Below are 15,654 nucleotides of genomic sequence, written 5' to 3'. Positions count from 1 at the left end.
TTCATGTGCCTCCTGCACAGCTGTATTGATTTATGTATCGAGGTGAACGTTTGCATTCATGTGCCTCCTGCACGGCTGTATTGATTTATGTATCAAGGTGAACCTTCGCATTCATGTGCCTCCTGCAAGGCTGTATTGATTTATGTATTGAGGTGAACCATCACATTCATGTCTTGTTACTGTCTGTGTAATGAAAACTTTTGCACATTTGTAAAAAAAAACACAATGTTCCTTGTGGGTATAGAACTTCTTGGTTTATTAACACAACGTTTCAATGTAGTTACTAACATCGTTATCAAGTGACTATGTTATCAATAACTACCCTAAATGGCCTAAAATTTCACCCACAAAAGTGCATTTTTAGAGGCAAATAAATGTCACAAAATACTACTTTTGATGCTGAAATTTACAATTTTCCCATAGAGCATCATTGCATGTTCCAAGCAAACCTAAAAGACGTTTCTAAAATCAACAGAACTCTCAGAATCGGGGAAAACTGAGCAGGTTAGTCATGGACGAAAATTATACTTGCATATCCATCTTATTAGTGTATTGACTTTACCAACCTCTAAATGCCACTGAAAGCAGTTGTTTGTAACATTACTTTTTATTTTTACTGTTTCTACAGGCTAGTGTAACAATACATGGCAGATATATTCTAGTCAGAAGGAAAATCAGTGCAGCCTCTGAGGGTCAGGTGTATGACATTGGTTAATTAACATAGAGGAATATAACGGAGGAGTATGGTGCTCGTGCAGTGGGTGTAGACGCCTTGTACATTGCGAAGATGAAACTTCAGAATCAAAGCTCAGGCAAGTTGTGGACATGTGCCTGATGTTAAGCAACTTCGTAACTTTAACCGACACAGATTCGTGGTGAAATTACGCGTTTCACAAATAGTTGTCAGTGGGCCATCTACATGTATCTATGGCAGCAAGGCTTTAAATCAGAAACAGTGACCGCACCCTCAAAGTGCACCATACTGCAGCTGTAAAACACAATGCAGAGGTCATGCAGACAGTCAAGTGGGAGGCGCTTGCAGCTGGTCCACTGATTGCATTTCATGCAGGTTGCATATTGGGCGACGTTTTATATCTTCATGGAGGAGTTGAAGAAAAGAGCTCTCCTACTCCGTCAAATAAATTCCACAGTTACAACATGTCGACGTCGGAATGGATAGAAATTTCAGGAGGCAGGAAGTCCTGCGCTTAGCCATCATGCTTGTGTTGTGATTGAAAACCGCTACATTGTTTTGATCGGAGGATGGGATGGTAAAGTCCGCACAAGTGCTGTGTACATATATGATACAGATAAACGAAAGTGGACTATGCCGCAAGTCCTCGGCTTCTCTGATCAAGGTGGCCTTAGTGCACACACAGCTTCGTTGTTAGCCCTCGGGAGAAATTCTCGTGATAGGGCGCGAAGGCGGGCTTCACATGCAGCGTCGCCATGGTGACGCCTACATTCTGTCATGTGACGTGGAGAAGAGAGTGTGTAAGTATTGTAACTACACCAGCTCAGTGTCTTCCAGATCTGGCCATACAACAAACATTGTGGGGAACGCAGCGTACATCATCGGCGGACGCGGTGATCAGCTGTTAGAGAGGCTGTTGCGATTTTCACCGTCGTCATTCCCTCCCTCCTCTGGCCCAATTTTCTCCAAACTGTCAAACTTCCTTTGCACACCACTGACTAAAGTCCCGTGTGGTCGGAAAAATCACATCGCTCTCTCTGGGCCTGGGTTTATTTTTGTTCACGGAGGGGAGACTTTTGATGGGCGCATCCGTGAGCCTGTAGGGGAGATGTACCTAGTCACCATCAAGCCCAGTGTCCAGTGGTTTGCTGTTCGAGGGCAGAGCTTAGGGCGAGCAGGCCATGTGTGCTGCACTGATGGGAATCGTGTCCTCTTACATGGAGGACTGACAGGCCGTGGACAAGTATGTGGAGATGTAAGAGAGCTGACAATTAGCTGACCGCGATATAGAGGTGATGACTGGCAGGTTCTGAAGATGTGTGTGGAGATAGAGGTGATAAATCTGTCATACACTGAACTTTACATGGCATCCTCCTTTATGTACATGTGGAAATCTTTGGTGTACAGAATAAATAATGACAACAACTGCATGTATACAATCCTGGGGCATCGCGCACAAAGCAGTCGTAGGCGGAGTTGAGTAAGGCCTAAAACACCAATCAAACAAACAAAAAAACAGTTATTTTATTTATTTATTTGATTGGCATTTATCGCCATACTCAAGAATATTTCACTTATACCACGGCGGCCAGCATTATGATGGGAGCAAACCGGGCAGAGCCGGGGGAAACCCACGACAATCCACAGGTTGCTGTCGGACCTTCCCACTTACGATCGGAGAGGAAGCCAGCATGAACTGGACTTGAACTCACAGCAACCGCATTGGTGAGAGACTCCTAGGTCATTATGCTGTGCTGGCGCGCTAACCAACTGAGCCACGGAGGCTCAGTGTAGGTCAACGTTAGATTGGAGATACCTGCTGATAGCTTTATACTGAACTCCCTGTTATACTGATTTTCAGTTCTGTGATCTATCAACTGTGATAAAATGGTTAGCAGTATCTACTTGTCTTGTGTATGTACATATTGTAATAAACGTATTTTGTACAAAATGGATAATATTTTATGTTAAGTATAAAATTCAGCTGAAATTGATCAAAAATTCAGATAAAGGTCTTCACATTTACAGCATACATATTACAGAATTTGTTTTACAATTCATTTATTTGTAAACTGCCTGATTTATTAAATGTTCTGCAAACCATGAAAACTCTTTCTTATTTCCTTTCTTTGATGTTTTTTATTTTTTTATTTATTTATTTATTTGATTGGTGTTTTACGCCCTACTCAAGAATATTTCACCTATACAATGACGTCCAGCATTATGGCGGGAGGAAACCAGGCAGAGTAAGTTGGAAATCTACCACCATCCACAGGTTTTTGCTGTGTTATGGTGAGTTGTGTTATCTGTTGCATTAAGAGTTCACACATTGACATTAAGAATATTTCACTCAGTTTCATGGATGAAAAACCAGAGTAAAACCACTCGCCTTTTGGCAAGTAAACAGGGCAACTGACGAGCTTCTCAAGGTGAGTTTTTCACTGTATTCTGTATTGGTGATCTGAAACGAGTAAAAACAGCCTATAAACTAGTGCCTTCAACTGCTTATTGCCATCCAAGGCTGGAATTGAATTTGGACCTTGTGCGCAACACAAAATGCAAACTGTGCAATTGGCTCTTCAGTACTACAATGCATCCTCCTGCCCGATAACAACGTTTGATGATAAGCCATCCTGTCCATGGAATTCTGAAGACGTCAACTGAAATTATTGAGAAACGTACGCAGAAGTCTTCTGAATTACAATCTTTACTGCTTTGCGAATCTGATATCGTTGAGCAAAAAATAAAACTATAGTGAGTGCGTACTTGGAGTTTAATGTTGTACATAACAATTGTTCAGTCATATGACGACGAAAGAGTCCTTGGAGTGCATATAATGTGCCTCCTTATTGCAGGACCGATTTCCACCGTTCTTTTATCTGGAGCTGCTTCACTGAGACACCTTACCGAAGGCAAGTAAGCCCACCTTCCGAGCCATCGTACTGATAGAGTCAACCTGCCATTGCACTATCTCCTTAATGCGACTTCCTCTTTTTTAAAGTCGTAGGTGTGACCTGACCCAGGATTAACCCCAGATCTACCACCCCCGAAACGGACGCTCTACGAACTATGCTATATTATAACACAGAAATTGTCCTCGCATGTAGCCATGGATAGGCATGAAATACTACGCTAAAGGATACTGGGAATGACACAAATGGAATGACTAAAACACACACACCCCGCCCACAAAAAAACTCCTAACGTAGTTTTCCCTATCTTTTGCATGCTTTTTTGCTGTTCTTGGATAACTTCACTTTGTCGTATGTATAAAGAAAGAAGAAGAGCAGATTATCATAGTCTCCTGCATAATCGTCTGAAATAAACACTTTATGAAAGTCCACACAAAAGTAGTATATGGCCTCGATGGTCGCCAAATAGGTGTCTGGGTGGTTGCCTTGTGGTCGCCAGTACTTGGTCAGCCTTGTCTTGATCTCCACCTGTCGTATACCTGAGGGCGGAAACAAGGATTTATTTATGTACTTGTAAATTATTTGTTTATTGTGTTAATGACATCAAATTTATTTTTTGTAATGCAAGCAACCCGGCACTAAAAAATCCAAAATGGAATAAAAAAACAAAACTGAAAATCAGTTTTACGTTGAAAAAATAAGTCTGATATTGATACCTTTTTTTTTTAAATTTTTCCAGTTTTTTCAAGGCATTCTGAGCATGTAAATATGTTTTCAACAGGAAAAAGTGCCGGGGCAGTCCACATTTACCACAAATTATTTATTTATCTAGTTGATTAGTTTTTTTATGTCGTACTCAAGGATAATTCGCTTTTAAGAAGGCGGCCAGCAGTATGGCGGGAGGAAACCCATGACCATCCGCAGGTTGATAGCAGACCTTCCCACATGACTCGAGAGGCAGGCAGCCAGCATGAGATGGACCTAATATGAAAGGGGACTGCACTGAGGAGAGGCTCTTGAGGCACTGTGGCATGTTAGTATACTAACCACCTCACCCATGGAGGCCCCTACCCACAAAAGTTTTATTTTCATTACATTTTCATAAAATTCACTACCACAAACCTTTCAGTCTCTCATCGCTGAAAATCTTCTTAGATTGCAGCCATGTGCTGTCGATAAAGATGACCCGATCAAAGGATGGATGACACTGTGACACATCCGAATTGTCAAACTCTGCTCCGTGACCTATGACCTTTGCTATACTGCCTCTTTCATCCAGCTTTATTTGTTTCTCTTCGCTATCGTGTCCACAACCTTCACTTGCGGATATTGATGTTTTCCGCTTTCGATCACAATCACTTTGGCCTGTACTACACAAATCATTCAAGTCAGGTTCTGTTTTGCAGTCCTGATGCACACCAGTAGATTTTCTCTCGTCAGAAGTTTCATTTAAAACTTGATGTGCCACGCCTGAGTTTCGGTCTGTTTCACTTGTGCTGATCGAACTGTTCACAGATTTCTCCACCTGTATTTTAGGTACCTTCAGCTGATTCAAGGTCACAGATTCCTCACTGGGAAACACTAGAATCACCTAAATGTAACAGCAAAGTTTACCTGTCAGCATAAAATGCAAAAACATGTCTGTACATCTAGCCTGATTCTTCAACCTTTTCGCACATGAGCAACTTTCAGTGCAATTTATGCACATTTTCAATTTGATTTTAGAGACAAAACTACATTGGTTGGATTGGCCAATGTCAGTGTTTCACAAAAAGAATAACTTTATCAGTCTACACAAAATAATGCCTTCAGAATATGCTTGAACAAACACCTTGCAAACATGTCAAAAATGGCCAATAGTGGGTTTCATGGATAAAGTAGCATGTGTTAGTTGCAAACTTCCACCCAAAAGAGACTTCAATTGTACAAACTGACTTGAAAAGTTCAGCTATAATGTTTTATAATTCTTACACCATTTGGAGGAAAAGTTGCCTCGTGAATATACTAGTACTGTACTGAACAAGTACAGAGTCTGTAAACTTAACCAAATATGTATATTCTACATAAGCTGAAAAACACAAACTTCATCTAAGATCTGCTATTCTCAATGTCCATGTTATGTTTTTTCTAAAGTCTGTTGCCTAGGATACAGTTGCCAGTGTTGTGACATAGAATACCCAGCATGCCCACATCATTGGCCTACTTCAGGAGGTGAGGTCCCACATCTCATAAATTTACCCCTGAAAACATTACAGCTACCGTCACAGTGACAAGGGAGGTCATTAATTTTGATCTATTCTCACTGGACGACCCCCATTTTTTCAGGATCTTTCTTTTTTTCAGAAGCTTTGGGGTGTAGAGAGCTAACTTGCAGAGTTTTACAAAGCTTGTACCTTTAGTGACACCCACAAATCATTTTTAGTTTCACATCATTTTCATAATAATTGTGTGCATAAATTGCATTGAAAAAATACTTTGGAGGTTGAAGATTTAAGAGTAGTCAAGACAATATATCACACTATGTGACAGCTTTTCCGCGTGAAGCAAAGTTTAACCGAAGTAAAATCCTTACATGCATGTTTCTTTAATGAAAATTACAGAACTTTTCCAGTTCTGAGCGAAAATACCTTGCATCTGCATCAAAATATCCCAACTAAAAAAGCCAACAACTAACTTAACCTTAGTTGTTTTGGGTGGAAAAAGAACTTAACAACCATGTTCATTTTGTTGTGATGTACTTGGTAATTCTATAAATTAACTTTCAATCTGGAATTCTAGCAAGATCCTGGGGTTACGTCATCTTTGAGACACCAGAAACACTGCTGTACATCACTGACACATCACAATTAAACGGTTTAAAAGGCAAAACAGGGTTCGAGTGATGTCAGTGGAAACAGTCACCCTCTGAGGTCATGGAAATAACTCGTGCCTGATTGGTTAAAACTGATAACATGGCAGCGCTTTTGATTTTCACCATTTGTGCAAATATCCTTTCCTTTCCTTGAACTGCGATATTTTGGTTATCCAACATCACAGAAATAAAGAGTTATGCTTTTATAAAGTTTATATGGGATACTATATTAATGCATAAATACACTTGGTCAAGTGTTGAGTATTTTTGTTCTAAAATATCAAATCATAATACAGAAGAAGTGAGTGAGGATGAGTGGTCTGGGGGGAGGGTTTGGGGGGAGGGCATGGGTTTGCATGTGAGAATACTAAAATTTTCTTTGTTGATGCCGAAAACTGAGATTTTTTCATATTCTCCGACACAAATGTCAACCCTGTCAACAGACTGCACAACTAGATAGGGCACACCCACCTTCTCCTTGTCGTAATCAGGAATACAAGGGTATGTGTAGATGGTCACATCATCAGGGGAGATAACTCTGGCGTGGGGAGCTGTACTCTTGCCATCCACCTCATTTGGATGCTTGATGATATCCACTTTAACCGGTAGCTGTAAGAATACAGCAAATGAGCACATTCAAAATACTGTATGGGCAAATTTGTTCATATATGTATTTATTGCTTTAGTTTTTAAAATTAAACAAATACATTTACACGCCTACAGCATAGAGAGTAAAACCAGAGAAGTGACAACTGTGTGACAGCCTGCAAATGGTCACATATAACACAAATGGTCACATATAACACAAATGGTAACATATAACACAAAGAAATACGGGGTTCTTGTCAATATACCTCTGGCAGAGTTTTAGAAAAGGCCTGCAAAAACTGTTACAACTATACTAATCAACATACTAGTGGAACCACGCGGAATGATAGGCAGAAAAGGAAATTTTGTGGCAACTGGATATGTCCAACATTACTTATTTATTTGATTAATGTTTTACTCTGTAATCAAGAGTACTTCACTTGTACAGCGGCAGCCAGCATTATTGTGGGAGGAAACTGGGCAGAGCCCGGGGGAACCCCATGACCATCCGCAGGTTGCTGAAGGACACTCTTAGGTCTCACGTACATTCAACGTTACTAAGATATAGAATAATACCATTCTCTCCTCATTATACCAACATGTCCACATATTTTTATTTATTTACTTGGTTGGTGTTTTACACCATACTCAAGAACATTTCACATATCCAACCACAGCCAGCATTATGGTGGGAGGAAACTGGGCAGAGCCCGTGGGAACCCCACGACCATCAGCCCTGTGGTGGAAGGAAAGTCGACAGAGCCCGTAGGAACGCCACAACCATTAGTTCTATGGTGGGAGGAAAATGGGCAGAGCCCGTAGGAAACCCACAACCATTAGTTCTATGGTGGGAGGAAACTGGGCAGAGCCCGTAGGAACTCCACAACTATCAGCGCTATGGTGGGAAGAAAATGGGCAGAGGCCGTAGGAAACCCACAACCATCAGCACTTTGGTGGGAGGAAAGTGGGCAGAGCCCGAGGGAACCTCACGACCATCCACTGGTTGCTGATAGACCATCAGCCCTATGGTGGGAGGAAAGGGGACCACAAGTTGCTGACAATCCTTTCCATGTAGAACCGGAGAGGAAGTTAGCGTGGGCTGGACATCAGCTCAAAGCGTTGCCATTAGTGAGAGGCTCTTGGGTCATAGTACTGCACTAGGCTAACCATTCGGCCCCCCAGGCCCCCCATGTATAGGTAATATTGCACGTATATGTATTTATTTATTTATTTATTTGATTGGTGTTTTACGCCGTACTCAAGAATATTTCACTTATACGACCGTGACCAGCATAACAGTGGGAGGTCACATTGTACCTTTACTATATAAAACCCCAAGAAAACACATATCATTAATTATATTCAAACGTAACATTACCTTTACTTGTTTTAACTTTGTTTTGACATCTTCCATGAGGATATAGCAAGTGTAACAATAAAACTTCCTAGATTTTCCACATTTTGGACAGAGTGATCTCCCCTTGATCTGATCCAGGAATTCTCTGGGCTGAGTTCTCAGAGAATGAAACTCGTTGTCATGACGATCACTGGCGTCTTCACAAGTCATGCTGATTGGTGGTTCAAAACTGTGACATGAAAAATATGCAAATATCAGTAATTATGCTAATTCAACAACTTTATAACCTGTGCTAAAGATGCAAAACTACATGCAATGCATGGAGCAAAGGTGCCATGGTTTAAGAACTTGACATCGTTCTTGAGAAAGTGAATCTGCACACAAAAATCTATCAAAATCAGACAATATTTAAAACTGTTAATGCACAGAAGCCAACCAAGATCAATAAAAGCAAAATCAAGGCCGCTTTTGAATGACTTCCCTTGACACAGTGACAGCAGCTATAATGTTTTCAACAGTGAAACTCTGAGAAGTAGGCCTATGCAGTGTGTATGCCACCCATCAGAAATATGTATAAAATATACAGAAAATGAACCTGCACAGAAAAGCTTACCACAGTCTGATTTGGAGCAGTTAGTGTTAGAAACTAAAAACATCACAGACCAAGAGAGGGGCTGACAGACTTGATATCCTCCTTGACTTAATGCCACAGACTAACAAACAAGAGCTGGATTTGAGAGCTTATTCAGTTGATCAGTGGGCGTTCAGCATGGAGATACTATTTGTCCCTTAATTCTCCATTAACTTGTATTTCGTGGCATCCTGCGAGTCTTGTGCCGCCAGCAGCCTCTTGGAATTATCTGCAAGGTGGACAGAGTCCATCTTAACGTCATCACAGACTTATCTGGGCAGAATGCCATTATCTTCTCTCTGTAACCATCCCACAATATGATGTAGGTTATATTACAAGATAAAGAGGACAGAAAAGAATCTCGCTGTGTAAATCACTACAATCTACATGGCGGCATTTTGATGGATTCTGTCCATATCGTGAATATTTCTGATACACCACTGGTGAACTCTCAGAACACGATGATGTACAGAAAATCGTGTAACTACGCGTGAAAAGCATTATTTCTAAAATCAACAAAACTTTTGTTCCCACCTTATCTTTCTATAAAGACACACCTATATAACCATAGCCCCACAGAGCTACATGTGTGTAGAGAATGACAGACTGATCTGGTTTGATCGATACTAAAGAACCGTCCAGACTACCCAACATCACACAACCTTTGTTGACTCAACAGTAGTCTGAACGGGCTCTTCAATTCCGTTCAACAACGCTCAACACCATCCAACTTTGTTGAATCGGAAATGTGCATGTGTATTTTTTATTAACAAGATGAGTCGAGTTGGTTGAATATAGCCAATCAACGGGCATGTAGAAATAATGTGACCGTCTTTACGGTATGTGACCTAGACCAAATGTCGGTACCAAAGGCAAAAGAGAGAAACTGGTCTCATCATGAGACAGTTTTGTTGACACAGGAGTATGGCCACTGCAATAAGCGGAGCCGATAAACCCACGACACCATTCTTCCAGAAGTTTGTCACTATGTCTCATGCACTGGAGAGAAAAACAGAAATTTCCCTCCAATTTATGCAAAGTTTGGTAAAAAAAAAAAACAAAAAAAAACACAGCTCAACATATGACAAGATTGTTGGACAATGCTGACCTATCTGATTTGTAGTGTGGAGGGCCATTTAACTTACCTCAAAAGCATTCACCTTGCTGCTGAGTCAAGAAAAGTTGATAGATGTTGTATTGTCTGGATGTGGCTTTAGGCCTGTGTTTTAACTCACAAATTCTTCAACTATCTCTGACATTACGCTTGTATACTTTTTGACTCAACTTTCGATCTGGCCGTTAACTATCAAATCGTAAAATTTCTCCTTAATCAACGTTTGTTTTAACTCAACTGGAGTCGACTACGCCAGTATCACATCATAACGTGAGACACACATCACTGAGAATTGACACAACTCGCAAGGCGCACTGTGGTCTACTGTGATCTGCCGTAGACCAGTGATATATTCCCAGGTCACACTACAAACCTAAACAACTGACCGCCTCCGACGATACAATGAACATACCCCCAACCACTGCCTATCAAACAAGTACCTGAATAAGTAGACTGCTTCGTTGTCATTTGTGTTTGCGCGTCAACGTGCTTCCCTGATGGCCTCTTTCCACATGCGCACTGAGGCTAACAACCAAAACTTCCGCCACGTAGTTTACAGCTGCTGGACTGGTTTAAATCAACAGATGACACCACGCCCCCAATATTTGAGCCCTATTGTCGCGAGAGGACTAGTTTAACTTATGCAATTGATGAACACATTGACCAGGCCCCTTTCCCGTATACATCTCGCAGGTTACATCTGGAACTAATATACATGTAAGTTGTTTGTGCAAAAGAATAGGGCCGCGCCTAATTATCTCCCCTGAGGCAACTTTCTCGTATATAAAATATGACCCGGTTCATTTGTACATTTTCTTACGTGGGCAATTCTTTTGTAGGATACATATACATGTATATTTGCACATATTTACAAAAAGTTGACATATACAGGCCGTGTATGTAGCGTATACGCGAGAATTGAGTTATATATATACATAGGCCTACACACGTACATACAAAATAATTTTACACGAGCCGCCGGCTTACAGTAAATGTTCATTTTACATCTAAAATTACTCACATTATGGTGTTTTTTATCAGATAAATGTGTGTTTTGCGTTTTAAAGAATTAAAATACATTGTACAACACATTATGTATTAAGGAAGAGTGATGGAAGCAGACCAATAAACGGCCAAAGACATTTTTTATGTCAAACTTGGTAACTTCATAAATCTACATTTATTCAGGAATTCTATCGAGGCCATGGGACGCTCCATGTTCGATCAAACAGAAACGCGATCGCATCACTCGTACCCCATGTACATGTGGTTAAAAGACAGAACAGGGCTCAGGTGACGTCACCGGAAACAGTTTCTTCCTCGGGTAATGGAAATAACTGATGGCCGATTGGTTAAAACTGATAACATGGGGCGCTTTCTGTTGTCTCAGTTTGTGCGATTTTGCTTACTTTGAATTGCGATATCTCGGTTCCGCAACATTGCACAATTAAAACGTTATGCTGTTTAAACTTCATCTGGGCTATACTTCTTGTGGGTGCGTACATAACACGTTTGGTCTATAGTCTTTTCTTTTAACTGCATTATTGTTAACTGGTTCCCTTAAATTTGCAGATCTGCAGAGCGAAACGTGTGTTTCTTAATTCAGAAATTCTGACAAAATTCAAATGAATATGTTAAAGAAGACATACATGGAAGTTGGGCTGTAGGCCCTACTGACTATTAGACTTACCAATTTAGAACGAAGACAGATCTATGTGTCGGTTCTATGTAGAATTAATTGTATAATTAAAAATGTTAGGAATATACTTATTGATATAGATTTTATTTATCTGGTTGATGCTTCACGCTGTAATGAAGGACACTTCACATATGTTGGCCACTACAAAATTTAAAAAAAGAAAGAAAAACTTTCTTGAAATCAAAAAACAAATATAACATTAGCCCTGTAACAAGGCCATGTGGTAAAGCTGGGATAAAACCCGGGTCGAGTCATACCAATGCCTTTATAAAAAGCTGCCTCGCTTGGTGCTCAGCACTAGAGCAAACAGGAAACATTACTGGTTGGTTAGGTGTCAGTATAATGTGACTGGATGGGGTGTCATGTCTGGTGATTTCGGCATCATACTTCAATGGCGGCAGCACGTTTGCAGCATGGATCATGGGGCGGATTTCTTCTGGATCATTTGCTCATATAATTGTAATATTTCTGTTTCACATAAAACATCATGTGATAGCTGAATTCAACAGAGTACTTGTATTCTCATGTGCTGTAACTATTCTCTTTAATTTGATACATGATTATCTTTTAAAGTTATTTTAACACGATTTTTTACATTTAAGCAAAGTATGGAGTTTCCCACAATTAACTTTTATAACTTACTCTGGTACTTAACAATTAAGCGGTTGACCGCAATCGTGTGGTTGCTCGCGCAGTTTGCGGTCGGTTTTCTGTGTGCAGAAAACCGGAGTTCCCATGATAAAACTATCAAGCTTTGGCAAGTCACTGACGAACATCTCCACGTGTGATGCACAAATATGCTGAGCCAAGCCCAAACGACCCTAAAGCGAGACGAAATGAGGAAAAAGACGAAGATTGCACCATAACCATAAACTACATAGACCAATCGTACCACGGATGGATGTGAACAAAAAGTCTCAAAGATCGCTCTAAATGCCTATTGTCTACAGCGGCAGCGTCAGCAATGTCCTAACCGAATGCACAAAAATAAGCCCTTGGTAAGAATCCATGAAGCAATCTTAATTAGGATAAGTGGATTGTAACTACATGTACCATGGCGAGGAATGTTTATAACGATATACTTGTATGGACTCTAAATAGTGGTAGGGCCTCTCTGGCGGAGTGGTTAGCGCGCCAGCGCAGTAGGCGCGTCCGCTTCCGATTGGTTTACGTTCCAGCGCAGTAGGGGCATGCATGACCGAGCTGTAAATGGCTAATTGTAGTGTGCATGTGCGTGTGTGCGTGTCTAAGTTGTTCATTTCCATTCATATTCAGTAGAAATGTTTGATTTGAAACGTGAAAGACATGCCTTGTCCTGTCTTGGAATAATAAATATACGTACATGTTCAGAGAAAACACACTAAAACGTCTAGAAGCAGATTTTTCTCCGTTTACACCGGCTGTAGCGTAGATTGGTTTTCCGTACAAGCTGGTGATTCTTTGAACATCATGTTTGAAACTCAGAATATATATTTATCTATGCCACATTTGACAGTTTTTCTCACACGTGAAAAATGTGAAATGTTTCACGGTTAAGAGGGTTGTAAGCACAGAGCTACATTCATGTATGTTTTCAAAACAATCAATGCAAAGTTTTTTGATCATTTATTTGAACAAAATATAACAAAGGACTTAGAGAAACACAAACTTAGATATATATGTGTTGAAGATAGATTGTTGTAACACGAACCATATATACTCGAGAGAGCGTTATTGCGCGGTTTGAGGATTGGCTGTGCAGCTTAAGAACTGAACATTTTTACCTCAGCTGATTCCAGCGTCATCTGACAAATTTAGCAACTTTCCCTCAGGTTTTCTCTGTATTTGTTCTGGCCAGTTGTCGAACGACTTTCCTGAATCAGATGTAATGTCCACGCACGAGTTTCACGATGTTACCAGCTCACGGGCTACCGATATGGTCGTGTCAGTGGGCACATGACGAGACAGAACGCGGTCTGTCACCTGCCACTTTTCTTTGCCGGCCCCGTTTTCAGACCAGCGTTGAGAAGTTTTGCACAGGCACAAGCTTCTTCCGGGATAATGAGGTATCCCATTGTGGGCCACGGCTGGTAAAGATTGCAGCTAAGGTTGGTTTCAGACAGACAGAGCCTCTTTTTCTTTGTCTGAGTCCGCCCTCAGTTAATCTTGGTCCATTAAATTCTGAAGACAGAAACACGAAATATATAAAGATGGAAGCATATGTTGGTAGAAGTAAAATAAACAGGAAAAATTTGTCTATTGCACATCTGACGTTTTCTCTGCGGTCTACTTAGCGTTTAGACAAGGCATTGTTATGTCGTTTTCCCACTTTTTGCACTTACATGTACACTGAAGGTATATATATATAACTTTTCTCTACAACGTTGAGATAAGAAAGGAATATTGCAAAATAAGTTTCTTCGTTTTGGGAATTGGCCTTGTGATTGTTGACCTGGAACGTCCGTATCGCTTGACGACTGTTGTCTCTTTCGACGCATAGATTCATATGGTATACCACGATATACATTCGTCTGAAATATTACATTAGAAAACGAATCGACCTTAATATGTTTAGGCCCACATCGGATTACGATGCTAACTGTGGTCATAAAAAAGAGGTATATGTCATGAATGTTGACAATGGACATTACTTCTACCTGGTGAATGGCTAAAGTATTGGATTATGATAATTAGTTCAAAGGGGCACGTTTTTGGGGGGTTAAAGCCTAATAGACGTTTGTTCTATTGTAGTTTACAAGAATATTATATGTTATTAGTTTGCCCTAAAATCCTATTATAGCCAACGTAGGAAGGGCCAATACACAACACTGTTTTGGTCCCAATCACTTCAGGCAGGAAAGGCTTTTCGTTGTTTACATAAACATACCGCACAGGACTCAACTTACCATTTTTGGTTGCCAAAGAACAAGGAACCTTTGCTCTCCTGGCAAAGTTCTGCTGACTTTGCCCTCGTCCCCTCTCGAGACACCCGTTTTTCCCACGTTCTATGCCTGTATAACCGCCATTCAATCTCCTTGTATGGTTTACTTTCGCTCCAGCGTCTCCGGCCTATCTCTGATTCACATCCTTGACAATTTCTGGTTGAGCTTTGTGAGTTGCTTGGGCTGTGGGTAGGCTAGCACTTTGATCTGTGGGCAACTCTGTGCTGTTGCTGGTGGTTGTGGTGTTTTCACTGGGCTGTGGGTAGGCCAGCACTTTGGTCTGTGGTCGAACTCTGTGCTATTGTAGCTGGTTGTAGTGTTTTCACTGGGCGGTGGGTACGCCAACACCTTGGTCTGTGGTCGAACTCTGTGCTATTGTAGCTGGTTGTAGTGTTTTCACTGAGCTGTGGGTACTCCAGCACTTTGGTCTGTGGTCGAACTCTGTGCTGTTGTAACTGGTTGCGGTGTTTTCACGCTTTAAGCCTTTTTTGCACTCTTATTAGTTACACGTGGAAGTGGGGACACATTTTGGCTTTTTGCGTAGCTGAGGATACATTTTGGGTACTTGGCAGAGGCCGAAAGAATCCAGATCCAGTCTGGCTGTTTACTAACTTTTTATCATCATTAACGGATTTGAAACTTGGTTTATAGCCGTTGTCATCAGGCGAGTTAAACACGCTTGTACTGCTACAGAGATTTATGTCTATTTTGGTTGGTATCGCACAATTAGACAGCCCAGAGGGTCGCACGTCCCCAAATGGTTCTGGCGGCAACTAGCCTTCGCCTTATTCACTGTAAACTGGTGTTGTTGTGTACCGGGACTTTTTGCTTGGCAATTCTGCGTCCTCCCTTTGGACACCTCGGGGTGTTTCTCTACGGTCGTCAGA

At 41.0% G+C, this 15,654-nt stretch overlaps 2 protein-coding genes across 3 annotated transcripts; one reads left to right on the top strand and one right to left on the bottom strand.

The window, feature by feature from the left end:
- Positions 1–1,011: 1,011 nt before the first annotated feature.
- LOC135463925 (kelch domain-containing protein 9-like) lies at positions 1,012–2,175 on the top strand. Its single transcript, XM_064741389.1, is given in 3 exon segments — positions 1,012–1,185; positions 1,187–1,393; positions 1,395–2,175. Coding segments are annotated over 3 exon segments (960 nt in total). The 3' UTR covers positions 1,974–2,175.
- Positions 2,176–3,880: 1,705 nt separating this feature from the next.
- LOC135464151 (tRNA-uridine aminocarboxypropyltransferase 1-like) lies at positions 3,881–10,657 on the bottom strand. 2 transcript variants are annotated; one of them, XM_064741647.1, is made up of 5 exons: positions 10,588–10,657; positions 8,424–8,631; positions 6,929–7,066; positions 4,729–5,197; positions 3,881–4,145 (listed from the first exon to the last, which is right to left on the bottom strand). In XM_064741647.1, exons 2-5 carry the CDS (start codon positions 8,610–8,612, stop codon positions 3,910–3,912), a joined length of 1,032 nt encoding a protein of 343 aa, XP_064597717.1. In that variant the 5' UTR covers positions 8,613–8,631; positions 10,588–10,657; the 3' UTR covers positions 3,881–3,909. The 2 variants fall into 2 exon arrangements, with proteins under 2 accessions (XP_064597717.1, XP_064597716.1); XM_064741646.1 differs by lacking the exon at positions 10,588–10,657 and adding an exon at positions 10,179–10,527.
- Positions 10,658–15,654: the final 4,997 nt, after the last annotated feature.

This window comes from Liolophura sinensis, chromosome 3 (assembly GCF_032854445.1).
Source record: "Liolophura sinensis isolate JHLJ2023 chromosome 3, CUHK_Ljap_v2, whole genome shotgun sequence".
NCBI lineage: Eukaryota > Metazoa > Mollusca > Polyplacophora > Chitonida > Chitonidae > Liolophura > Liolophura sinensis.
This window is presented reverse-complemented; position numbering and strand designations above follow the sequence as displayed.